This window comes from Lissotriton vulgaris, chromosome 5, assembly GCF_964263255.1.
Source record: "Lissotriton vulgaris chromosome 5, aLisVul1.2, whole genome shotgun sequence".
Taxonomy (NCBI): Eukaryota; Metazoa; Chordata; class Amphibia; order Caudata; family Salamandridae; genus Lissotriton; species Lissotriton vulgaris.
Genome location: NC_141693.1, coordinates 308012982 through 308039287, shown reverse-complemented (window position 1 = coordinate 308039287; position 26306 = coordinate 308012982). Strand labels below are relative to the sequence as shown.

At 45.7% G+C, this 26306-nt stretch overlaps 1 protein-coding gene across 2 annotated transcripts in view; it reads right to left on the bottom strand.

The window, feature by feature from the left end:
• Positions 1–26306, bottom strand: part of PRKCZ (protein kinase C zeta) — a 943345-nt gene that overhangs the window by 60892 nt on the left and 856147 nt on the right. For both annotated transcript variants that reach the window (XM_086921534.1, XM_086921535.1), the window contains one exon: positions 4821–4936. In XM_086921534.1, the coding sequence (XP_086777660.1) occupies positions 4821–4936 (116 nt within the window). The remainder of the gene's footprint in view (positions 1–4820; positions 4937–26306) is intronic.

Sequence of the window (26306 nt, the reverse complement as noted above, 5' to 3'; positions counted from 1 at the left end):
CAGGAGGGGAGGCCCCTTCCTCCGGAGCGAACGTGCCCAGTGTCACTGGGAAAGTGCATGAGGCTGAGTAGACCCTGTGAGATAGACGGAGGAGGCATGTGGTGTTGCACTCCGCAGGTCGCACTGACAACGTGCCCTGAGAGGTTAACCCACATCAAAGTGCCCGCAAGGGGGATCATGCATAATGCACCTTTGACTGCACAAAGGGTGGGGTAGGTCAGCGCCCACACGTGCAGGTTTGCCCCGGTGGTAGCAGAGTCACTGCGGTGTGGGACAGAAAGCAAAGCGGGACAATAACTCAATAAGTGTCATGGACGCAGTGTGGGGCGCTCGCCATTTGTCTCTAAGCCCCGTCCTTTTCAGACTGGGGGGCGTGTTTTTGACTTTCTTTCTAGGATGTAAACAACAGTCAAAAACAAGCCCCTCAGTCTGAAAAGGACGGGGCTTAGAGACAAATGGTTCTTCTTTCTATCTAAGCCCCGTCCTTTTCAGACTGGGGTGTGTGTTTTTGACTGAGAGCATCTCTAGTAAACAAAACTAAAAAACACACCCCCAATCCGAAAAGGACGGGGCTTAGATCGAAAGAATGACGTCAGCTGAGACCTCTTCTCCAATGGCTGGCCGCCATTTAGGAGGCCAGCAAATGGAGAAGAGAGGCGGGGCTTAACCTCGCTACTCAGTCATTAAATCTTGCCAGCGAGACTGCGCATGTGCGCAGCCTGCACCTAACCGAGACCTAAAAAGGAACCAAACTTTACCATGCCCTCTTGTGGTGAAGGACTATTGTAATGAGGGGAAGACCACAGTTAGAAATTATAGGCTCAATTCACAAAACTATTTTTGGCCCAAAATGGCATGATTTACCCATAAAAGAACCCACAATCAAAAAGGGGAATGTGAGAGTAGCAAGTTCCCCACATCCCATGGAGGTCCTGACAAATTATGGCATGGGTAAGACACGTTACCAACTTGAGTGTATCCTATCAAACAAGATGTATATAATTTATCTATCGATAAAAGCATTGACAAATTAGCAGCTCGTGTCTTGCTGTGCGCCCAATATGGTGCATGATGAGTATGCAAAGTATGCTCACTGCTTTTAACAGCATGATTGTGGAATAATGGATCTGACTGAATAGTCACATAGCAATGCCAGAGTTTTATATGTCTGTCTTTGTACATAAACATGTTATTTTGTTTTCCCTAAATCCGGGACTCTTTCCGACGTTTCAAACCCAAACATATAAAATCGACAAAATAGGATAGGGCTACGCAAGAAGATAGTAGGGTCATATAGAGGTCCTTAAGAAACAGATGGGCAGCAAAGCGTGAAACATGTCGACCACACAAAGAACCAAAGTCGAATCGCTGTTCAATAAGTGGGAATCAAGTTTTTTTGTTGTTGCATTTTTTAACCTTGCACTGATTACCTTCAGTGAATAAAGCATACTGGCAATTTTAATATTCTCAATACACACACTACCACCACCCATTCACCACAACCCTATTGGGACAGGGCAAGAAAAGATCTCCACCAAGGAGGTTCCTTTATTGAGGGACCTACTGGGTACTGACCGCCCTCCCAGCGTCTAGCACAACCAGATGATGATGCATGCCACCTACGTGGGTGTGGGTCCATGCAATATACTCTCGGGAATATCCGTAAAAGAAGAATAACTAGGAATTCTTTTGTTATTGGTTTTTTAACCCTCATGGGGAAAAAACAAAGTGGAACGTCACATGTTTCTGTAGGCAGTGCACAAAGGGACATCAAGCAAGTCTAAATGCATTTGTTACTATGCAATTATACACCATGACTTTCTCCAATCCTGTATTAAACCCTTTGCATGCGTAGGGAACGGGAAGCTCAAGGCATTGTTTTCCTTGTGAGGAGTTCTGAGCACTCCCAACACCCTCTCCAATCCTTTCATACCCTGGAAATGTTTGGAAATTGGCTATAGCAAAGGAAAAGAGTAATCTCCTTCCAGGGTGGGAGTGGGATCAAAACAAAATTGGTAGTGGTGTAAATGATGGTATGTCTCCATGGGGGAAAAATATTTTCCCATTCAGAAAAAAGAAAAAAATGTGCAGAAAAACGGGGTTGCCTTTCCCAATCTAAAAATCTGTGTGCAGACAGTTCTGAATTGGGGGAACAGTGCGGTGTAAACATTTCACATGACATTGCCAGTAACTGCACAAAATAGAAAATCTCTCACCCATTCGTTGGAGTACTTCTACAAATGTATGCGGATTTACTTCTTTTTTTGTGAATGTGGCCCATTGTGAATAGGGTACCCCTGCACATATGGGAGAGGCATTTGTGCACATTTCTGTGTTGAGGGTGACTCACTTTCTAGCTAAGGAAAACATTATTTTATGATGCTACTGCACCTGTATTTTGGCTAAACGTCTTCTATTTTTTTATAAAGTCAGTACACTCCCTGAGTAATATAGTCAAGCAGGTACATCAGGCAATGTTTGTTAACAGAACTACCCCAATGCCCCAAGGTCCCCGGACATGCCAGAAAATTCAATGTGATAGCATTCACCATTTGGAACACTTCAGTCCTGCTCGAACAATGATCATGAAATGTATTCAGAAATACTAACTTCACTATACCTAATGATGAATAAAAAAATCTTTAAACGGTCTTAAAAATATTCCAATACTTATAAATTGGACTAAAAAATAGTGGCCAAAACCAAAAATAGTATTAACAAAGAAAGGCATAGAAGAAGATCCCCTTCTACTTGCTACAAACCACCCTCACCCCATGGCAAACCCTAAACAAATTAATAATTCATATAGCGGCCGGAGAAGTTCTTCCTATGCCACTCAAAGTGATACGTGATCAGTTCAGATACTTTGGTCTTTCGATATCTAAGGATGGGCCCACTCACTCTGAGGATAACTTGGCACCCCCTCTGGGGAAATCGGTCCCAGGATGCTTGTTTCCGATTCAGGGAAGACCTGGCTTGGCCGTTCGGGTGGGCTGTTCCCATGAGGCACAGGGTCAAGACTGGTTTGCCTTTAGCCAGGTCTGAATGGGGGTGGCGAAGTGAGCTAAAGAACGATGGTGGGTTCAATCCAGACCTGTGACTGCGAGTGAGTGTCTGAAAAGTTTCAGTGCTCCGTCCAGCATTTCCTTGTGTTTGTCCCCTTCTGCACAGACTAGAGGTGGATGCCTTCCATTGGAGGAGGCTCCCGCTCTCACTGTTGGGCAGGGCTGCGCTGTTTAAAATGATTGCTCTTCCTAAAATTAGAAATGCTCTACAGAACAGCCCCCATCGTATTTCAGAGACATTCTTCCACAATATAGATAGCTGCGTGCAGACCCTGTTATGGACGAACAGACCATCGCAGGCTGTACTGCACACCCTACAGAGGTCTAATTCCGATGGTGGAATAGCCCTATAAGATGTTTGGAAATATTATGAGGCTGCACAGGTTGGACCATGAATGAGTGGGCATATGCGAGATTAGAGGACCCAAGAGATATCTCCATGCCCTTTTTGGTGCAAAATCAGCCCCAATGCCCTGGAGGCAACCAAAACGGTATGCAGAGCCTGGAAGGCTCTCCTGGAGGAAATGGGCTGGGACAGAGGTTGACTCTTGAGACCCGACTGTGGCAGGCACACAACTGAGTTCAGTCCTGCCAGGATTTACAGGATAGGGTCTTATTGGCCTATCCACACTACAGGATGTATAGGATGCAAATGGTATAGTGCCATTCACTTATCTTCTAGAGCAATATGATATGGCACGCTCACAGTTTCTCAAATATTATCAGTTGCAGCATGCCGTATGGGATAGGATCACACGGGAGGGTGACACTATGGAAGGCCCCCCCCCCCCCTTGAGAGAAGGCTACTTGACAGCCATATGATGACTAAAGCAATCTCCCTTACCTATGAGACACTCATGAACAACACACCGGAGGGATGTTAACATATATAAGGGGAAAATAGCAGATGAGGATGGACTGGAGGATGAGGAGTGGCAGCAGACGTTACAGTTCCCAAGAAAGGTGGCCATACAAGCAAGATACCGCCTGACTAAATTTAAAATTCTCCAAAGAATTTACTACACTAGGACAACTCCTATATAAGACCGATATAGCGGGGAATGGGAATCGCTTGTGACCAGAGAGGGTCCTTTATACACACACTATGGGATTGGCCTGGGATCTGTAGGTTCTTGGAGGGAGTGACGACTCGACTGGAAGTGGCAGTAGGGGCTCCAATTACACAACAAGCCTCACTCGTGCTAATGAGGGCATGGGGAGCCTCCAACTTCACCTTCTATCAGGAGAATCTGCCATTTCTTTTGGCAAAAAGGGAGATTGCACGGAAATTCGGAGGTGCAGTGAGCCTTTGAATACAAGACTGGGAACAGGAGATGAATATTTTATTGTGGGGGTAAAAATTAGTCTATGAAGGCCAGTGCTGCCCCAGGAAATTTTAGAGAGTGTGGGGAGGATGGACTGCGGGAGTATAAGGAGGGGAAGTGGTACATTTAAGGATGGACCTCCAGTAGACAGTAGGCAAGGGAAAAACGCTGGGATTGGAGTCTCAGACATTGGTACTTTCTTGACCTGTGGCTTTGGAGGAAAATAGTGTTTTTGGGGCACCCAGAGACATGTTTTCCCTGTCACAGAGGAAAGAAAGGCCAGGGGGAGGGGACGGGGAGAGAAGGACATTGCAGCATGTTTGTGTCTGGTTTGTTTGAATATGAGTTTTAAAAAAACAATTAAATATATTTCCAATTAAATTATTCCGGTAGCAATAATTCTGAATTGACATGTAGTAAAAAAACATACTCGTCGTCTGGAGTGAGCTGCACGGGTTCACTGGTGAACTGTGAATCGAAGTTTTCTAAACCGTAGTCATCAGTGATCTGTGGCTGGAACGGTGCTGTCACCTGCTTCTTCTCCAACTGGAATAGGGAGAAGATATTGCGTTATCACAAATTAGGGAAGACAATCCAATGACAACAAGTGGGCTGGGTTTATTTATGCCCCACATAATGACTGGAATATGAAAAGTGAAACTGAAATTAACTGATATTAACTGAAATTGTTACATCACTAGACATTGGAAGACCAAGAAAAAATGCTACTTACTGATTATGGATTGATAAAGATTGGAGTATAATAATGGATCTAACCAAAATGTCTATTGAAGATTATACCAAATAAACAGCTCAAGCAAGGATTACAGAAGTATGCAAGCAAGAGACATTGAAATCCTTGAAAATCTGACATAAGTATACTGATCGGACGATGCAAAGATTTACTTCACAAAACAGTTTGCTCAATTGTAATATGATTGAAATACAACACATTATTAAGACTCTCTAAGAGTGTGCGTTCATTAATATTGTGATGATTTATGCTCAAAATCCTTCACAATATTTGAGCATTGAGGAGCTCGGATTACATTTACTATCAACGGTCTCACTGTTACCATATTCAGTATATCAGAACCGGGAAGCAGTCTTAGTGCAGCAAGAAGGCTGGCCGAAAGTTTATGCAGTCCAGAAGACCATCCTACATTCAATAAAATAGTTAATCTGCCAGACTCTCGGAATCTGCAATCAGCAACTGACTTTCAGTTAGAGCCCATTTACACATCTCTTTTACTGTGCTGAGATTTTTGGTGTGGAGGGTGAGTCCCGGTTCATTACTATCAATTATTCCTGCTAATCCACGCTCACAGTAGTGAACCTGCTTTTGCTTTTCTTATTTTGTCTAGTGGATATCCAGAAAAAGCAAAAAGCAAAGACAATAGGGCATAGGCTATCTCCATCTATGCACTGATCTGGATGAAGATCCCTGTATATGTCACGACCGCCTCAAACCTCCCCCAATTCCAGAAAGAGCTGAAGACGCACCTTTTCAAAGAGTACATCTTATGCAAAAACAGTACACCTCCACTCACACACAGAACCATTCCAATAATTCGAAGACTAGCTTGGCCTTTGTCCATGGTGCTTTGGTGCCCCTCAGTTAGGTGTGTGCTATACAAATACAACATAAATGCATACATCCAACAAAGGAGATACCCACTACGTTTTTTCTGATGCATACTATGGCAGTTCCCACTATGTTTGTGCCGCGTCTCTGCAGTTTACAACGGGTTTAAGGAGTAGAAACTACCTAACATATAGTTATCTAGAACTGGTGGAGGATTTGGGTTTCTATAGAAAAAGATTGGGATATAAAGGCTCTGGGATTGAGCTTCAATGCAACTAATCTCAACAGTTGTTTTTCAGAAGCCCCTTTCTCTCTTAAGTAAACCTAAATATTTTTCGCGAGAGGTGATCTTACTGGGTGTCAGATCGGCTCTACTGCAGGCGGGCCACTTTCTTTTCCTCACAACTAACTCTTCAACTACTGCATTTATTCCGAGCTTCACACCTTACAGCGACCTGATCTTCGCTCTGTCCTTATGATGCATAGGTTTCGCTTAATGCAGCAATGAAAAACAGATAAGCAATTATGTACGGTGATGGTAATGTGAGATAAGACTGGCAGCTTATATTTTCTATATTTGTGAACCAGTGTATGTGTGGTCTAGGTTTACACACTGAACCAATCTGTAAACAAATAAGGACATGCTTATTCAAATACCAGTTCCTTTTACCAGATGCTCACTTTGAAAATCCAGCAGCTCCAGCAGGTATTCTACGTTCAGTCTGGCAGCGTCACTGCCAATGTTGATTCATCAACATTGTTAAAGAAACATGCAACACATAGATCCCAAAAGAAAAACAGAAATCTGCACCCTGAAACAGTGAAGGTCCATCTGTCCTTAAGCACAAGCATTCAAATCACCATCCAGACAGCAAAAAAAAATGTAAATCAGGTTGTTCTAAAAGACTCTTCATTAAGCAAAGACTCCTAAGAAGGGTAGCACAGGATGAAGCAGATTTCTCTACTTTAACTCTCCTGGTGTGGCCCATGCTACTGCGACTAAACTCCAGATAGAGAAAGAGTGAAGGATGCCAGGAGGGAGTAGTCCTACCCTGAAATATCGGTGTTCTTCACCAAATGAGAGCATGGGGAAAAGCAACATCTGTACGAGGGACAAAGAGGCACGTGGACCAGACACAAAGGGATGGAGAACGGCTTTATCATGGAAGCACCTTCCAGAACATGCATACGTAAATACAAAGCTTTAGGAACAGGTAGCACTCCGGTAGCTGGGGCCTCATAACAACAGAGCCTCCTTGGGCGGGAACGTCATCCATGGGCTCATGCTTTACCCACAAAGGGGTCCATCCAGGCCCACAAAGAGTCAGGTACACAGCAGCTGACGGGGGTTAAGTGGAGGACTTCATGAAAAGAATCCCCATTGAGAACCACTAAGGCGAGATAACCCCACTACAGACTGGACATCCATATGGGTTAGCTGGATGTTCAGTAAACCTGCCAAAGTCCAAATGTAAGATCACTGTAGGGATACCCACACCCCCTAACCACTGAGGTTGTTCAGGAATGAATCCCCTTGTGAAAAGCCTTCATCCAGAACAGCCGCAAAAGCGGACTGTAGCATACATAAAGGACCAAGAGGCAAAGTAAAAGGGAAGGCTGTGCTAGAGAAATACCTAGTAGCATAACGCACTGCAAAACCAAGCACACTGAACGCGCTCTCACCCAGAACTCGACCTGCTTCATGTACTTCCTGATTCACGATAATAAGTACACGTGGGTAATTCATCCTAGTAAACAACGCAGAAGGGCGATTAAATGATCTACCAGCGGTTCGCCGCACTTTAAGGCAGCATCTGGTCGCCTCTTCCTTGTGTTGGCAAGGATGAGGACAGCTAATGACGCCCACCTTGGTGCTGGTGCTTGGAGCTGGCAACCCCTACACATCTAATCAAGGGATATTAATCGATCCCGCCCTCCCTCACCTCCGTGTGGCACAGAACACCATGTTCTCAAAAACAGGCGAGCCGAAAAAAACACGATGAACTACATTCCCATCCACGTCACAGGCAGCGATGACAAATAAAGCCCCTGACAGATGTGGGAAATACAAATAAGGTCGTGTAGCATGACAAGATTGTGCGTAAACTACTAAAATTACCAATATGCATCTTTTAATAGGGGGAATGAGTCAGGTACTCCAAGCACCTGCTCTCGAGCTTCTCCGCCTGTGTTCTGTTTACATTTAGAGGATGTGTTTAACGTGTTCCCATGGCGACTACTACAGAGGACATTAGATCCATTAGGCGTGTTCCTGGGACGTTAGACCGAGCTTTCCCAAGGTGCATCACGTTTTTGAAGCACATCATTTCACAGTAGAGTGCATGGCAAAGGATATAATAGGCGAAGTCAACAAGTTCAATGCAAGGCATTGCCTTGAAATAGTACACACTCCATTAGGATTACACATACTAGTGAAAGAGCACATTCATGAGGCGTTTGGTCCATAGCGCCCTTGGTGACTTCTAAAAGAGTGCACACCACAGAATTTGGCGGTATAGGATACCCTACATGATGATACATCGCATTAGGTGTGACTTCTACCTTCTCGCATACAGTTCCAGATTCACAAAAAGGCAGTAGTTTACTCTGAGGTTTCGGACTTTTGGGGGTTTTGAAACGGTTTCCAGAAGTAAGTCCGAGATGCAGGGATTGTCACAATTTTCCAGGACTACTCCTGCGCTTCTGTTTTGAAATCGACACAAGTTTATAAGTGCTTATGCAAAGGTTAATCTTTATTTTCAACTTCACAAAGGGAAATATTTTCTCTACTTTTCATCTATCCATCTGAGTTTTGACGGTGTTTCCTGCTCATTATAAATCTGTTTCCAGGGTGAGAATGGGTCTTGAAAAGGTTTGTAACATGCGCTTCTTACTGTATCATCAGTGTGTGCTCGACGCCATCTCTGCTACCTTTGCCTTCACGCGGTATACTCGTGACCCTAATCTCTGAAGTCTCAAAACTGTTGATCTTCTTTACTTGCCATCGACCTTTTTTAGAAGTTGTATATTTGAGAAGTGTTTTTCTGTTACTACATCTCATGGGAGATGACTGAAAACGTCCATTCCCATTCCCATTTCATAGAATTTTGTTTGTTCCGCACTTTAATAGGGAGATGAGATTGGCAGAGGCAGTCCAAATGCACAGACTAAGGGGATTAACTACTACTTGAAAGACTTCTTGAGTTCAGTGGAAGTGACCAGCAGACACACTAAGCACACAGGCAAGTGTGCCCGCACATGGCTGTAAGGTTTGCGATGGGTCCTAACTGCCCTCCAGTCCACATGCTGCTGGCATTGCTTGGCGGCCATTAGTCTTGTCCCTCTTTATTTCTTGTCACCCAATGCTTATAATTGCTGGACGGGTAATTAATAGCGATCAATTCCTTCAGCGAACGGCAATGCCTCCCCAACGTTGCTCTTATTACCATAGACATTGTGACTATTAGCAGTTGCCTATTGCTCGGATCAGGTCAACTGTGTGACAGCAGTTTAGGAAGGATTAAGCATGAGTGTTAGTCAAGTAATGCTGTATACAATGAGTGGCAAAGCACAAACATGCTCCTATACAGTAAAAGGAACTTAAAACACAATATCCCTGTATAAAAAGTCGGTGGAATAACGTCTAGGCACACTACCAATTCCCCGTGCACAGAGTGCTGACTTCGATACAAAAAGATCTGTTTAAGGAAGAATTGGCATTCCAACAATAAAAATCTCGGATCGTTTTTAGGTCAAAGCCTACCAGAAAGATCAGTTGCCTTGTTTGCTAAAGACATTTAGGCACATTCAGAAAGCTTCGCTGGGAATGCTTTACGCATTTTTAGGTCAAAGCCTACCGGACAGCGCAGCTTCTGGTTTGCTAAAGACATCTTGGGGACATTCAGTAAGCTTCCCTGGAATTGCCTTCAGGCTGTTGCTCATTGTGTACATTGTGGATCATAATGTGTTAATTGGGGAGAGGGGACAGTAGGAGTCTGGTTGAGCAGGGGGTTTAAAGTTTTCAAAAGAAGCATGCAGATGTTTTGATGTAAGGAGGGAGGAGGCGTGCCTGTCCACAGTGCCTACTCATAGACCTGTAAAAGAATGAAAATGTCTTTTATAATTCGGAGGGCAGGCCAACCCCGGGAAATATATATTTAGGTAGCCTAGCAATGGTTGCAGTGATCTCATCTACTGTCAGCAGCTCTGCAAGAAACAGACTGCGGGGTTCCTCCATCCATGTCCGAGTCAGCCGATCAAGCTATGCGGCATACTCCTCAGCGGTATTCGATTGCAGAGGGGTGTATAAATGAGCATAATAGTCCGCAAATTCTGTCAGTACATCCTCAGCTTCTAAATATCATAGTGCCATCGGCTCGGGTCAATTGAGTAACCACCTGGGGGCAGCGATTCCACTAGCAAGTTATGACATTCTCAGCATAACTTGCTTTTCTTCTGTGCTCCAAAAGAATTAAGGTAACTGGCTAAAGGGTGAAGCCAAAAAAAATAAAGAATCACTACATATAAATCACAGTGGACTGTGGCATAAAAAAGAAAGGAATGAAAAAAAAAGAGATTATCAAGTCAAGCAGAAATCTCTGCGTGGCTTTAAGATTCAATAATCATTTGCTTGATTCTATGAATGAAGTTCTTTCCTACGCCCCAAAGGACATCACTCTAACAGCGAGGTACTGTGGTGTAAATTAATTCAATTTCATTTGGCAGAAGTAGTCCAAGAACAACTGGTATCAGCAAAATGAATGCTAAACATCTAATTGAGGTGCTCAATTGCTTGGAGTAATTCCAACACACGACATCTGTATCACACTAGATACCCTGGGGAAATAAAGGCTTGATGTAATATTGGAATTAATAGCACTAAATACAACCTCAGAAATGCAGCAAAGGCAGGACATCAAAGGGATTTCCAGTTATTTCTCTATATTGCAAAAATGGTCTTAATTTCCTAAGAGAGACGGTCCGACTATCCTGAAGGCTGGGCTGCTTTACCCATTTATAGATCAGTGGTAACAAGAGCCCCTGGCCGACAGATCTCAAAGTTAAGATGATTCAGTAGTGTGGAGCATTAATAGATTTAAAAAAACAAAAGTCAAGCTTTTTTTATATAGATGATCAAAAATATGAGGGTAGAAAAATCATCATATATGTTCTAGGGTCTTTGTAAGTCTTTTTAAGAAGACCAAGATAACAGGCAATGCCAGGTGACAAGTGGCATAGGTCAGCTAAGGGGTGAGGTTGGGCTGATGGGGAATAGTAATGTTGCTTTCAGAAGCAGCTCCATCAGATTCAGATCAGTTTGGCAGAAGTTCCCAGAAAAGATTCCTTGAGGTTTATGAAGCAGCTTCTGGAATTCAAATCAAGGCATGCAGTTCTTGGAACAAGGTACACCTTTCTCCGGGTTGCTTCTCCAGTGCTGGTGGGCTTGTGAAGCAAGGGAGGGGTTTGCTGGTTGCATGCAGGATCTGCACCTCGGAATGTTAGTGGTGCACAGATGGCACTGTCTATGTTGAATTCCGCCTGTTTTGGACATAGATACTTAATTGGTGCAAAAGATTCACTCATACACTGAGTTTCATTATGTGGCCACACTTTTTTATGACGGCAAAGACGACACTGCTTACATGAGATAGCGGATCCCTTTATGATTCCACAGGCTTCAATATGCCAAGTGATACCTTGCACCATTAGACATGGAGAAACCCCTTCTGGCTCTTTGAGAAGAGATCTCTTCTCTTTGGAAGGAATGAGTAAGAAAACTTTAGGAACCTTAACTCTTGGAGCTTAGGCACTAGGAGCAAATGAGCTTGTGTACAATCAGCTCCTGTCGAAGGAAATGGGTCTTAGCCCATAAAGTGGAAACACTTAAAGGAGTTCTGAGACAACAGTATTTAAACCTTTCTCCGCTAGGGAACGGGAGGACTGTCAAATTAGTGATCTCAGTTTGCAATTGATCCAATGATCAATTTTAAAAACAAGTGGAAAACATGGGCTTCCAGCAACAGCAAATAGCCCCAGTGGATGTGTGGCCGAGAATACCATCAAGCACTTAAAGTGGTAATTTGTAATGGGAGAGAGGCAACCTCTTAATGTCCAAGCTTAGTGTTGACAGGTTGGGATGAAAGATCTTCCCCTGCTTTCATATTAGAAGTTTCTTCTGCGGACTGAACAGGGTGAGTAGGAGTAAATCGAGATTCCCAGGAACCTGGCCTAATTGGGAGCCATCAAGATCATCATGGCCTTGTGAAAACTGCTTTTCCGTAGCATACTTTGGATCGGGCATACAGAAAATCTAACGTTCAAGGGAGATGCATCCCAGTGTGTGTTCTCATTGGAGTAATGTCTGGAACAAAACAGACACATTGTTCACTGATGGGGATGCTCAAAGTAGCAAATATTTGATCCAGAACCTCTAGAACTCATCTCCATTTGTGCCTGGTTGATTGGTCTCTGAAGAGCAAATCCGCTTTCTGGCTGTCCTTCCCCATTATTGACATGATGACAGATCAATACCAGGCATAACTGTACGCTGTATATAAACTGTAAGGTAAAGTCTCTTTTTGTGTGGTCACACCCAAAGTTTCGGAATGACGCTACAGGTTTTTTGACTTACAGTGCACTGAGGCACACTAATCAGACCTCGGTGCCAATGCTCTGACTTTAAAATGTGTATGTTTGATTGCCTTATATCCAATCGGCATCAGCTAACTTACTTTTAAATCCCTAGTGTATAGTACCCATGGCCTGTACATTAGAGGGTCACCCCAGGGATTGCAGCTCTGGCTGTGCAACCCTGGGTGTGAAAAAGAAAAAAACATGACTCTCAGCCTGCCACTGCAAACTAAAAGGGCAGTTTTAAACTGCTAACTCAACTATGCTATTTGAAGCTATGGCGAAGCCCATTCCTCCCTTTCTAATATGTATAAGTCACCCCTAAGGTAGGCCTATCAAGCCATAAGGCAGGGTGCTTTATATTAGAAAGAGGAACATGTACTTTTACATGTTCCAAAGGAAAAACACTCTCTATTATCGTTTTTACTGCAGAAAAGTCCAGTAGCTCTATTGACTGACGAGTGCAGAGTTCCAGGCTGACCTCTCAGTCCAGCTAACTTCTGCCAGGGACTACTAAAATTGGTGCTGTAAGGATTCAAGCAACTCCTTATCTTAAGCCCAACTTGTTGCTCTAGTCGGAATTAATAGAACTAATAATATGTGCAAGTTTTACAAAGTTGCCACTTTGTAATTTGTAATTGTATTTATATAGCGCCTACTACCTATGACGAGGCGTCGAAGCACTTTTCGGCGAGGAGCATGCAACTCCGGAACCCAAAAGCATTAGTGGTGGATTAGTATACGGAAATATAAGTTATTGTGAGCGGTGGACATGTGAGTGTTAGTTAGATTGAATAGGATAATGAAGGGATAGAAGAGGGAAGAGTCTAGAAAGTATTGGGAGATCATAGTAGTAAGATGAGGTTTGGGTTGAGTAAAAAGGAGAGAAGGAGGAGGGAAGAATCTCTAGAAAGGGATTAAGGAGATCATAGTAGTAAAAAGAGATATGGGATGAGTCAAAGTAGAGATACACAAGGGAAGAATTTAGAATGGGTTTTTTGGGAGCTCTTAATAGTAAAATAAGGCCATGGGTTGGCTGAGGAGGGAAGAGTCTAAAAAGGGTTATTTTGGAGATGATTGTAGCAGAGTAAGTTACAGGTTGAGTCAGAGTGGAGCTAGAGGATGTAATGAGAGAGGTATGGGGCGAGAAAGAGTAGTGTATTGGGGAGAGTGAACGTTTTTTCTTTCTTTGCATATGGGCACGCCTCGTGTATAAGCAAAGGGGCAGCAGAGCACAAGCTCTGGTAACACCAGCATCAATTAGAGGTGGGCAAAGATCAGACAAACACACACAAACACACCGCAGGACTGCAACATGCAGAAAAATAAAACACAACTGCAGCACCAGTGCGACACATCTATAAGCACAGACTGCAAGGAAGATGCTGCAAGACGCAACAACTGCACCATATTCTCAGACAAACAGCACAACATACAACGACTGGCAAACATAACAACATGGAGTGAGAGACCCAACAAAAATATACAGGTGCAGATGTCGCATTGTGCCTCCTTTGACTACCACAACAATATACTTCTTAACTGAAATGTTGTAGTAAGTGGTATATTTTGGCATGAGGACCGGGGACCTGCAGCCTACACATTTATGGTTGCAGGCAGTATATTAACCCCCGAACTATTTCACCAGGGTTAGAGTCGGAGGTCGGTAGATTGCACACACTACTCTGCATTAGGTGCATCACCCGCTTGTATCTCACTCATATTTTACCTGTAGAAAACAAGGCTTCTCCATTTTACTTCTGCTTTCTTTTTATTTTCATTACTTTCGCTTTCTATCATTTTTTGCACTTCATTTCAAGCTGCTTCCTTATGTCTGCAGCCTCTCCTTTCTTTCACCTTCCCCCTTGGTTGCGATCTGTTGATGATTTCTTTCATTCCTTCCCATATACTGTGATATATTAGTTTCCTTCCGTTTAGCATTGCCTACCATGTTCCACATTAATTCTTTATCACACCCCACTCTGTGTGTTTTTTCTGCTCTGTTATTTCTCTTCACTCATTATCTCCTCTTGTTTTTCACTCGGTTCTTTTCCTTTGGTTGTTTTTTTCTCTCCATATTTGCCCTCCCAATGTCTCTTTAAAATTGCTTGCTCTTTCAAATGCTAGGATCACTCCGATTGATGCTTTCGTAGAATAAAATCAGTAGGTAAACAGATAACACACAACTTCCTCCGGGAACAGAAGCATTCTAGACCCTCCAACTAGCAATTAATGTTGAAAATCCCAGGAAGCTAATCGCCAAGATAGAAAGAGAAATGCAGGAGGTAAACCCACCTGTGCAACCCCCGTCAAAGCGGGCTGAGAGCAGGATTTCAACAACCCCCTAACTGATGATATGTGAGAATATTGTTTTTCACAAACAGGTGAGCGGACTACTACATTATTGATACCTGCCCTGTAGAACACCCTTGGAGCACTACATAAAGGGGCCTAAAACTTGATAACCGGTGTGATACATGAAGAGCATACGAAGTGTACATTGAATATCTAGCAGGGAGAAAAAACACTTTTTGGGCAACAAACTCTGTACAGAATAATTGGCTTAAGTATAGACCCAACTGCAAACCAAAGATAGCTTTTCTGGGGTGGGTAAAAGAAATGCCTCACATCAGTCAGAAACTCACCACCTTAGTAGAACTGCCAGTGAAGGCCACTCACTCAAGACATATGGCCGCTGTAGTGTTCTGCTGGATGCGTAGTGAAGCAGCCCCTCTAACCTCTCCCTGGCAAAAAGCCACATGGATGTTGGCCCAAAAGGCAAGCTTCAAAGGGGAAGCTGCCTTTGAAGGGAAAATGGCAAACACTTGAGAAAGTGATTGCTCTATTATTTAAGGACAGAGAGGGACAACCAGATGTGAAACTGTTTTTTCAGGGTCATGTAGACCCTTTGGTAACCACACCTCTGGGTTGGACAAGGAAGCGCTGCACATCGAGGGAGGGGTTCTGCCATACTGGAAGTGTTTACAACAAGGGGTGGTGAGGGACAGAGTCTCTGAATTAAGCAGAAAGCTCTCACCCAGTCAAGAGATCAGGGCTAGATCCAACACCGTTTTTTAGCTCACTGCACCATCCCAGTTTCAGAACCTGGCTGTATGCAAATTAGTCTGTTCCTGTCCCAGTGCATGATGGGAACAGGGCAAACCAAACTACAGAAGCCAATTCTTACACTGGGAAGGAAACAAGCTCCCGGGGACCAGTTTCTGGCATTACAGCCGTCTTCGGCCCGGTTTGCTTGAATCCTGATGGTGCAATGAGCAAGGGTCTCACATCTGAGAATACCCTTCCACGCTTAGGGTGGACAAAAATATTTACAACAAGGGGTGGTGAGGGACAGAGTCTCTGAATTAAGCAGAAAGCTCTCACCCAGTCAAGAGATCAGGGCTAGATCCAACACCGTTTTTTAGCTCACTGCACCATCCCAGTTTCAGAACCTGGCTGTATGCAAATTAGTCTGTTCCTGTCCCAGTGCATGATGGGAACAGGGCAAACCAAACTACAGAAGCCAATTCTTACACTGGGAAGGAAACAAGCTCCCGGGGACCGGTTTCTGGCATTACAGCCGTCTTCGGCCCGGTTTGCTTGAATCCTGATGGTGCAATGAGCAAGGGTCTCACATCTGAGAATACCCTTCCACGCTTAGGGTGGACAAAAATATTTACAACAAGGGGTGGTGAGGGACAGAGTCTCTGAATTAAGCAGAAAGCTCTCACCCAGTCAAGAGATCAGGGCTAGATCCAACACCGTTTTTTAGCTCACTGCACCATCCCAGTTTCAGAACCTGGCTGTATGCAAATTAGTCTGTTCCTGTCCCAGTGCATGATGGGAACAGGGCAAACCAAACTACAGAAGCCAATTCTTCTCACTGCACCATCAGGATTCAAGCAAGCCGGGCCGAAGACGGCTGAAATGCCAGAAACCGGTCCCCGGTAGCTTGTCTCCTTTCTGGTGAAGAATTGGCTTGGTAGTTTAGTCTGCCCTGTTCCCATGATGCACTGGGCCAGGGACAGGCTGATTTGCATATAGCCAGGTTCTGAGCTGGGATGGTGCAGTGAGATAAATAACGGTGATGGATCAAGCCCTGATCTTTGGACTGGGTAAGAGTGGTCTGCTTAATTCAGACACTCTGTTCATCACCACCCCCTTTTCTGAATCGTTTTTGGCCACTATAGGTGTGGCAGGGTATACTCAGACATGAGTCCCTTTCTCACTGCACCATCAGGATTCAAGCAAGCCGGGCCGAAGACGGCTGAAATGCCAGAAACCGGTCCCCGGTAGCTTGTCTCCTTTCTGGTGAAGAATTGGCTTGGTAGTTTAGTCTGCCCTGTTCCCATGATGCACTGGGCCAGGGACAGGCTGATTTGCATATAGCCAGGTTCTGAGCTGGGATGGTGCAGTGAGATAAATAACGGTGATGGATCAAGCCCTGATCATTGGACTGGGTAAGAGTGGTCTGCTTAATTCAGACACTCTGTTCATCACCACCCCCTTTTCTGAATCGTTTTTGGCCACTATAGGTGTGGCAGGGTATACTCAGACATGAGTCCCTTTCTCACTGCACCATCAGGATTCAAGCAAGCCGGGCCGAAGACGGCTGAAATGCCAGAAACCGGTCCCCGGTAGCTTGTCTCCTTTCTGGTGAAGAATTGGCTTGGTAGTTTAGTCTGCCCTGTTCCCATGATGCACTGGGCCAGGGACAGGCTGCTTTGCATATAGCCAGGTTCTGAGCTGGGATGGTGCAGTGAGATAAATAACAGTGATGGATCAAGCCCTGATCTTTGGACTGGGTAAGAGTGGTCTGCTTAATTCAGACACTCTGTTCATCACCACCCCCTTTTCTGAATCGTTTTTGGCCACTATAGGTGTGGCAGTGTATACTCAGACATGAGTCCCTTTCTCACTGCACCATCAGGATTCAAGCAAGCCGGGCCGAAGACGGCTGAAATGCCAGAAACCGGTCCCCGGTAGCTTGTCTCCTTTCTGGTGAAGAATTGGCTTGGTAGTTTAGTCTGCCCTGTTCCCATGATGCACTGGGCCAGGGACAGGCTGATTTGCATATAGCCAGGTTCTGAGCTGGGATGGTGCAGTGAGATAAATAACGGTGATGGATCAAGCCCTGATCTTTGGACTGGGTAAGAGTGGTCTGCTTAATTCAGACACTCTGTTCATCACCACCCCCTTTTCTGAATCGTTTTTGGCCACTATAGGTGTGGCAGGGTATACTCAGACATGAGTCCCTTTCTCACTGCACCATCAGGATTCAAGCAAGCCGGGCCGAAGACGGCTGAAATGCCAGAAACCGGTCCCCGGTAGCTTGTCTCCTTTCTGGTGAAGAATTGGCTTGGTAGTTTAGTCTGCCCTGTTCCCATGATGCACTGGGCCAGGGACAGGCTGATTTGCATATAGCCAGGTTCTGAGCTGGGATGGTGCAGTGAGATAAATAACGGTGATGGATCAAGCCCTGATCTTTGGACTGGGTAAGAGTGGTCTGCTTAATTCAGACACTCTGTTCATCACCACCCCCTTTTCTGAATCGATACTGGAAGTGGGCAGAATGGAGCCTTCTGGGATAGCTAGATGCCACACTTCACAGGAAGTAGTAATCAGGAGAAATGGAATCTGGTAGACCATTCGCTAGTGACTGTGACCTACCCTGAGGGCCATTTCTGGGTATAAAAAGGGTACCCATGGCACCCAGAACTTCAATCTCGTTGCACTGGAGAAGAGGACCAAGGAAGGACTGCCCTGCAGCACCAAGAACCCGGTGAACAGAGGACGTACCGACTTGGACTACACCTGCTGGATAGCTAACAAAAGGACTGTCTGCTATGGCCTGCTTGTGGAGAAGTCTACTTTAGAGCTTGGACACAGAAAGACTCCACGGGTCAGATGGCTGACGACCTGTTCCTACCACAGTAACACCACAGCTGAAGAAGTCAGATGGGGTGAGGTGGTAGCCCAGATTACCAGATTGCCGCTCCTCGCCGAGTTTGCTGGACCCGTGAGAGTGGTCGGAGTGCAGCTTGGTTACCCAGAAGGCAACCCCTGTGGCCAGGACCACCTCACCAAGCCAGTGGATCGAAGAGCAACCCCAGGTAGACCTTCGACTGCACAGCATCCTTGAGCATCTTCAGCACCCCAAATTTCTTGTGTCATGACCACTCCATAGAAATCAATGGCAAGGAGTCCTTGACATTCGAACTGGTCTGAATATTACTTTCCTCATCGAGGTAAGGTTTTCTGTGTACATTGCTGGTCCCCCTGACGGGCTTCCTGCTGCAGTTGGTCAGCTAAACGAACTCTAAGTAATCGCATTGATACTTACCAAAGTTTTTCTTGAAAAAGTCCCAAGTGTCAAATTGATAGAATTTGCCATTGCTTGTTAGCAGTCAAGTAACAAGCATTTGCAATGCAATAGGTCTCGCATTATTAATGTTTGAGCTATTGGTGTTGCATTATTTAGCAATGCCAATAGCTCAAACTTAAATAATGCGAGACCTATTGCATTGCAAATGCTTGTTAAATTAGCCATGATCTGTACAAGAACGAATGTGATATGGAGAATTGTTCCATTATGTGAGAGCAAGATAGAACTAGAGGCGGGCCGTCGTCAGTGTTTTCTTGTGGAACAGGCCTGGACATGAGGGATTTTGATCTAATATTTCAGGTGCTGGAGGACAGGTTTGCAGGTGTGGATTGTGATGTAAGGCCGATGTGGGTTAGTCACAAGCTGGAGAGGTGACAAAATGGTTGGGCAGAACAATGAACAAAATATTCTACTTGGGGTTACAGGATGGAAGCTTAAAGTTGTGTTGGTCTGCCAATCACAGACGGGGCAAGGGAGAAGAGCTGAAAGAGGGCACATAAGGGAAAAGGCAAGTGATGGTACGCCACATAAAGTGAAGATTGCTGGAGTAAAGGAACTGGGAGATATTTTCAAATGTCTAGGGCTTGTGTGAGGTGGCTCAAGTGTGGATTGTTAGGAAGTGACATTGTATTAGCAAGGAGGGGTGGCTATAACATGTAAGGCACTGAAAGGGATTGGTTTCTTTTTAGTGCAGACCTCTCTAATTAAAGGTTCTTTTTTCAGGGCTTGAAGGCCGCAGCTGCAGAGAGGGCCGGGCGCCTGTGGTGAATGGATATGCTGTCGTTGTGCAACATTGTGGAGGTGACCTTTGTGCAGGGTGCTGCTTGAGCCCTTTGTGCAGGGTGATGATTGAGCTCTTGGTGTAAAAGTGCTGCTTGAGCCTTTGTGCAAAGTGCTGGCATGGCCATGCGCGTGTGCTGGGAGATGGCAGTTTGGGTGCCATAGATAGATGATTGAGGTGGTTGCTGGGTGCTGCCCATTAGGGGGTGGCTATCTGTGAGGGATTGGGAGTGCTGCTTTGGACGCAGGCGCGGCAGACCAGTGGTGTGGCATTGCTTTGCGGACGGCTCGCACTGATACCGGCAGGGCTCTGGGGGGACGGGGTCTGCGGTCAGTTGGGCGATGGAGGGGTGGCGGATGGCAGAGTGCCTTCGCTTGAGCAGGACGTTGGGGGGTAGGCATGGCGCTATTGGGGGGTTGTTTCTGGGCGGACGAGGTGACAGAGGGTCTGTGGGGGCGGGGGGTGGCGGGTGTCCAGGGGTAAGAAGAAAAAATAACTTTTTTCCAGATGGGGAGAACCGGGGGGGGGGGGGGTTTGCGGGCTGTGCGGAGATGGGGGAACGCAGTCTAGGGGATGGACACGGCGGCGGGAGAGACTCTGGGAGAGTCCTAGGGCTGCTGCGGGTCAGAAGCGATGGAGGGCCATGGCCAAGTGGTTGGAGGATTTGGGAGTGTGCAGTGCAACGTTGCACGGTGGGGGCTTGTAGCGGGGTGTTTGCCCCCTCTCAGTGGGGGAGGGCTGGGATTTGGAAGTACACTGACTCTGGTGAAGGCGTAGCACGAAGGTTGTAAGATTGGAGGGAGGCAAAGTAGCCAAGGGGAGGGGGGGGCACCAACCTAGGAAGCCAGGCAAGACGCAGCATGGGGGGTTTAGTCACAGGGGAAAGGGGGCATCCGAGTAAAGGAATTTATAAGATAAGGAGAACAGGGAGGGACGGTTATGGCATATGGGGCGGGCTGGCGAATTGGGTCGGTACTGGGTGGACGGGGGCTGCTCCACCAGGCATGGCAGGGAGCAGGTATTGGCGGCAGTTATTACAATGGCAGGAGTAATTTGCTCACAGGGCATAGAGGCACCGGTCGGCAATAGCATGGAACGCAATCGCAGGTAGAGAGAGGGTGAGGCACGTGTTGTGCACAGCGGGGGGCCTCAACCCTTCCCCACAGCTGGAGTCATAGAGTGCAGGAGAGTTTTGCTCTGGTATCTTTTATTCCGGTTGCCTGGTGAGTGTGTGATCTCTCTCGGGGCTTGGTGTGCCAATGGGGCCACGGCTCCCGGGCATGTTTCGTAGGGAGGGTCGGGGGTGGCAGAGCAGGAGTGGAAACGGGCGACGTGCAAGTGGACTTGTGTCCTGACTGCAATGTTGAAGGAGGCGGGCCGGACGAGCATAGTTTGGTACAGAGTGATGGTCCCTTTGTTCCCCGTTGGAGCGAAGGCATAGAATGTAGGTGCGGGCAGGGAGGGGCCAAGGATTGGGTCGATACCATTTAAATAGTTATGGCAGTTGCTCCTCCGCCGTGCCTCTCTTGGTTGAGCCAGCCATGTACAGATAGAGAGGCGGTACCCGCAATCAAAGGTGCTCATTTCGCTGTGGTGCGGTGAGGGTGGTCATGCCTCTGGACTCTCGTCCATTACATGGACCCTGGTAGGGTGCCTGGACCACACCAACAGCAGGGGCTCATTCAGAAGGCTTTTCCCAGTCAGGAGGGAGACTTTCCGGGCCCGATTTGAGTGGCAGGAGTTCACAGGCTGCGTCTTTTTCCCGGGGGCAAGTGAGCAGCGATATATATTTTGAAGAAAACTTTGAAAGAACTTTTTCAAAATGTGAAACTTTTGCATCAGGCGAACATGGGGTCATATTTAAATATCTGGACCGTGGTACTTTGCTGAGTGGCGCGCGCGCGCCACAGCGAGCCGTGGTGTTGGTTTCAATTATTGCGCCTGTGTTTGGGCACGATAATTGAAACCACACGGCCTATTGGTGTGTATTACACACACCAAGCGCGTAATAGACACCAATAGGCCGTGGGCAGAGCAACACGAATGCCTTTGGCCAATTGCGTGCATTCTTTTATAAAAAGACACACGCAAAGGCTAATGGGGATAGCACAAAAGGAATCGCACACGCACAAGCGTGTTCGATTCTTAGGTCAGTGCTAAAACCCCGTTTTTCACTCACTAAAGATCTTGCACTGCGTGAGCACTGCTGCACAGTGCAACGCAGGCACGAAACCTAAAAAGTGCTGATCTACTTTACCTTATAAATTCTGTATCTTCGGAACCCTAAGGTGGATCTCCTTCATATATATTAAATCTAACCTATTTTTGTGTCTCATTTATTTCTTCTCCAACTGTTTTGGTGCTGTTTGAATAATTTACACTTGTTCCTTTGTGTAAGCCTGACTGCTCAGAGTTACAGCTACCCAGGGTTTTACTTTCATAACTTCTTTTTATTGAACGTTAACGTTACATAAAAATATCAAATCAATATGGCACATCTCGAGCCACTTTGCACCCTTTCTACCCTCTGGTAAATACACAGACCAATACCCATCTCCCCCCCACACCCCATCAAAATCTCAGAGCTGATTTGCAGTATATTTCACCAGGCTCTTAGGTTTCCACCACTCCCAGGCTCTTTCTAGACCTCCTGCACCTAGGGAGGTTAGTCTCCGTTTCTGCGTTCTTGCATGGGCCCTATACTTTCTCAAATTTCCTTAGACCGGGGCTTTGCGCACTGATTTCCTTGCCAACATACTCTAGTTCATATTGGTCACCCATTGCTTCACAGTTGGGCATATTCGCTGCCCCAAAGGCACTATGTCCCTTCTGGCCACCATGAGCCAATGATGCACCACAGCAGTATGCATTTGGGCAGTGTCTGCTCTCCCCATATTCCTAGGCTTGCCAGAGCTGGGCCCATCGTTATGTCTTCCCTGGTAATCTCTGCAAGCCAGCTGACCACCAAATTCAATAATGCCTCACCCTCTAATAGCCCCACAGCGTATGCAGTATCATTCCCAAGTGTCCACAGCCTCTTAGGCATGTGTCTGTGCCAATCTTCCCCATGCAGTGCAACTTGGTTCTCATGTAGTATGCCATATGGAGGATTTTATACTGTACCAGGCAGAATCCTGCTCTGATAGCCACTTCCTGTGGATGCTGACATGCCTTACCCTTACCCAAGCCTCGTCCTCTAATATACCTAGGTCCCTTTCCCACTGGTCTTTCAGTGATGTTAGAAAGGAGCGGTTGTTGATCAGCAGGGTTCTGTAAATCTGGGACACCGCAAGTCTATGCATGGTGCTGCTAGTATTCGATATTCCATGAGAGTTTTATTGGCTACCTCACAGAGGTACACCCCCACTAGGGTGTGTTGCTGTTGAAGATATCTGTAGGTTTGGGTGTTAGCCAATAAGTATTGGTTCTGGAGTTACTCAAACATGAGGATCTCCTCCCGTACATCTTCCAGCTTGGAGATAACCTATTCTATCTCATTGAGTCTCCTAGTTGTTGCAGGTCTGAGTATCTCTCCAATCCCAATTTCTAAGTAGCTTTTTTTCAGATTCTGATCGCCACACCTGTGTTGGGGAGGCCGCTGGGGAGCCCTTCCGGGCACTGTACAGATGTTTCAAGTAACCCCCCCTCAGGCCCATGTGATGTCTGTCTCCTTTAGGGCCGGTTCCCGTTAAGACTAAAATTCCCATCCATTAACCACCAGCAGTCAAGTCACCCAATAATGCAGTTTTATGTCCGGGAAGGTGATTTTAATGCAACACAGGAGGCTAGCATTATGCATAGACTTATTTACTTCCTTCTAATCAGCAACCATTAATAGTTTCAACAACAGAACTCAAACTACATCATAATGAAAAACAGAACTCTCAAGTCCATATATATCCCCCTGGCTTCCATATTCTTCTTTTCATTGCTGCTTCTGAGCAGAAAAGTATTACTCAGAGCTTTATGCATTTGTTATTATATTGACGGCTTGTTTTTGCAGATCATATTTTATTTAGAGTTTATAAATGATTATTGTTTTACAGTGTTATTAACCTAATTTATGGGTTTGGGGATTAGAATTTTAATATGTTCATGTTTATTTTGAAGAAAATTCAGTGACACTTGGACGTCATGACCAGCATTTAGTTTTTGGAGTATCTGTAGTGTCAGAAAAGGGATTTTTGGCATTAAATAGGGCAGAAACTGCGTTTAAAGGCAGTAAGGAAAGGGGGTCTAACTTGACTGATGATGGCGTCACTGCCCACAGGGTTGTTGTTCTTTCCAATGAAGCGAAGCAGCGAGCGCAAGAGTGTTCTAGTCTGCGCGATGCGCCACCATCTTAGGTGTGGCCGAAACATCGCATAGACCGATACGAGGCTTGTAAGCGGAACACGCTTCTTTTGAAAGGATAGGCGATTTGTTTTTAAGTATTGGGCGAAGGTACTCGAGCGTCCAAGTCAGCTGTTCGGTTGCAGGGTAAAGCTCAGTGCTGACAGTTGGACACTGACAGAATACGTGTTATGGAGGAGGATTAGACAAACGTTTTGTGTGAAGGGGAAATCCTTTAAAAAAAATTATATATATATATATATATATATATATATATACATACATATATATATATATACATATGAATCCACAAGTTGCTCGTAAGCAGGACGCGCACTGCAGCAAACTTTCCTTTATTCCAAGTTCACGCTACGCGTTTCGACACAAACTGTGCCTTGATTATATATATATATATTACCTACTGGCTATCGCCAGTAGGTATATATAGTTAGGATTATTTGTCTATGGAACTTTTGAAAATTCTATGTCTAATAACTTTGGCGTTTGTGGACGGAATCGGCTGAAATTTTCAGGAAAATGGCACATTTTGTTTCTGAGCAGCCCCCGAAAATTTGGGGGGGTTTCGTCAAGGGGGGGCCGAGAAAAAAGGGGGGTCCCAAAACGCGTTTTTCCCATGTTAATTTCCATAGGGCCTTTGGCCTCACTTTTAGCTCGAACGGCTGAATGGATTTGCACGAAACTTGGCAAAATTGTAGGGACTGTTAGCCCGATGTGCCTTTGCTAGGTCTCAATATATGTGCTCCAGTGGATTTTGAGAAATTAACGTTCAAAACAAGATATATATCTGTAACAGCGCTCCGGGCTGCGCTCCGGTCCGCTTACTTTTCGCGAAACGGAACTTTGCGCGCAGAAAGCTGATTGGCTCTCCGGTGTCTGTCAACATTCTAAACAGTCCGGAGCGGCCGCCATCTTATCTCTCGGTAGGATCGAGAGAGAAGAAGAGGTGAAAAACGAAGGGGGAATTTAATGAAAGGGGGCAAGGTATACCTCTCTTGACCCCCTAGGAATGATGTTGGGGTTATTAAAGGGTCCAGTGGGGAAAAAAAAAATATATATATTTTTCACGGTAGAAGCGCTTCCCGGGCCGCGAACTGGGCCGCAAACTGGTAGCGAAACGGGAATTCGCCATTTTGTGTTTCGTTTTAATTAATTTACTAGGTATAAGGGGGTGCGGGAGACGTATCCTGACCCCTTATGTTTTCTGAGGGTGGCTGAGGAGGCTCATATATGTTGATACATGTCTTCCAGCGGCTGTGCGTGAGCTTTTTTTTTTTTTTTTGCTGCGTGACGTCTGTTAACGTTCGATTCGATGGAAATCAGGAAGTGTTGACCACCATTTTGTCACTGCGAGTAAATATTTTGTTATAAATGAATCCTTATTGATAAACATTGTCTGCGCCATCTTGCCTTTTTGTCCAATGCCACAATTTTGTCGTGCACGGCAGCCATTTTAGATGCCTTGACCAGACCCACTCTCTGCACGCCGTCGATTCTCAGCACGGCTCCCCACCCTCGCAAGCATCTCCCCCACGCACTGGTCACCCCCGCTCTCTCTCTCATGCATGGGCCATATACTTCCCCCCATCTGCGCTGCTCTTCCCTGAGAATCACACCCTGTGCCCGCCCGACACCTCCCTTTCACCCTATTCACTACCGCACCCTCTGACACTCCTCTTCCTCTGTGTCCGATTGTCCAGGCCGGACCCAGGCTATCACCTAGCCCTGCGGATGTAGTTTATGGCCCCAGCTGTAGAGAATCCAGACATACCAATCCTCCCGATTCAGGCGTGAGACTACTGATTTCAGTGCTAGTCTTCCGCCTCCCGATTCCTGCAAGGAAAAACCCGGGGGCATATTACCAACAACTAGCGATAATTTTTGTCTCTAACTTGTTTAGAGACAAAAATTATCGCCGCACATCGGCGAATTTTATCGCAGATAAACCTTGCTATTAGCAAGGTTTATCGCAAATGCGATAAAAAACGGCCGCAATGCATGAATATCGCTGAAAAGTCAGCGATATTCATGCATTATCCAGCAAATGCTCTTAGCCATGTTATCCACCTTCCATTGGATAACATGGCTAAAAACTGCTCTGTGCGTGAGGTTTTTTTTTTTTTTTTGCTGCGTGACGTCTGTTAACGTTCGATTCGATGGAAATCAGGAAGTGTTGACCACCATT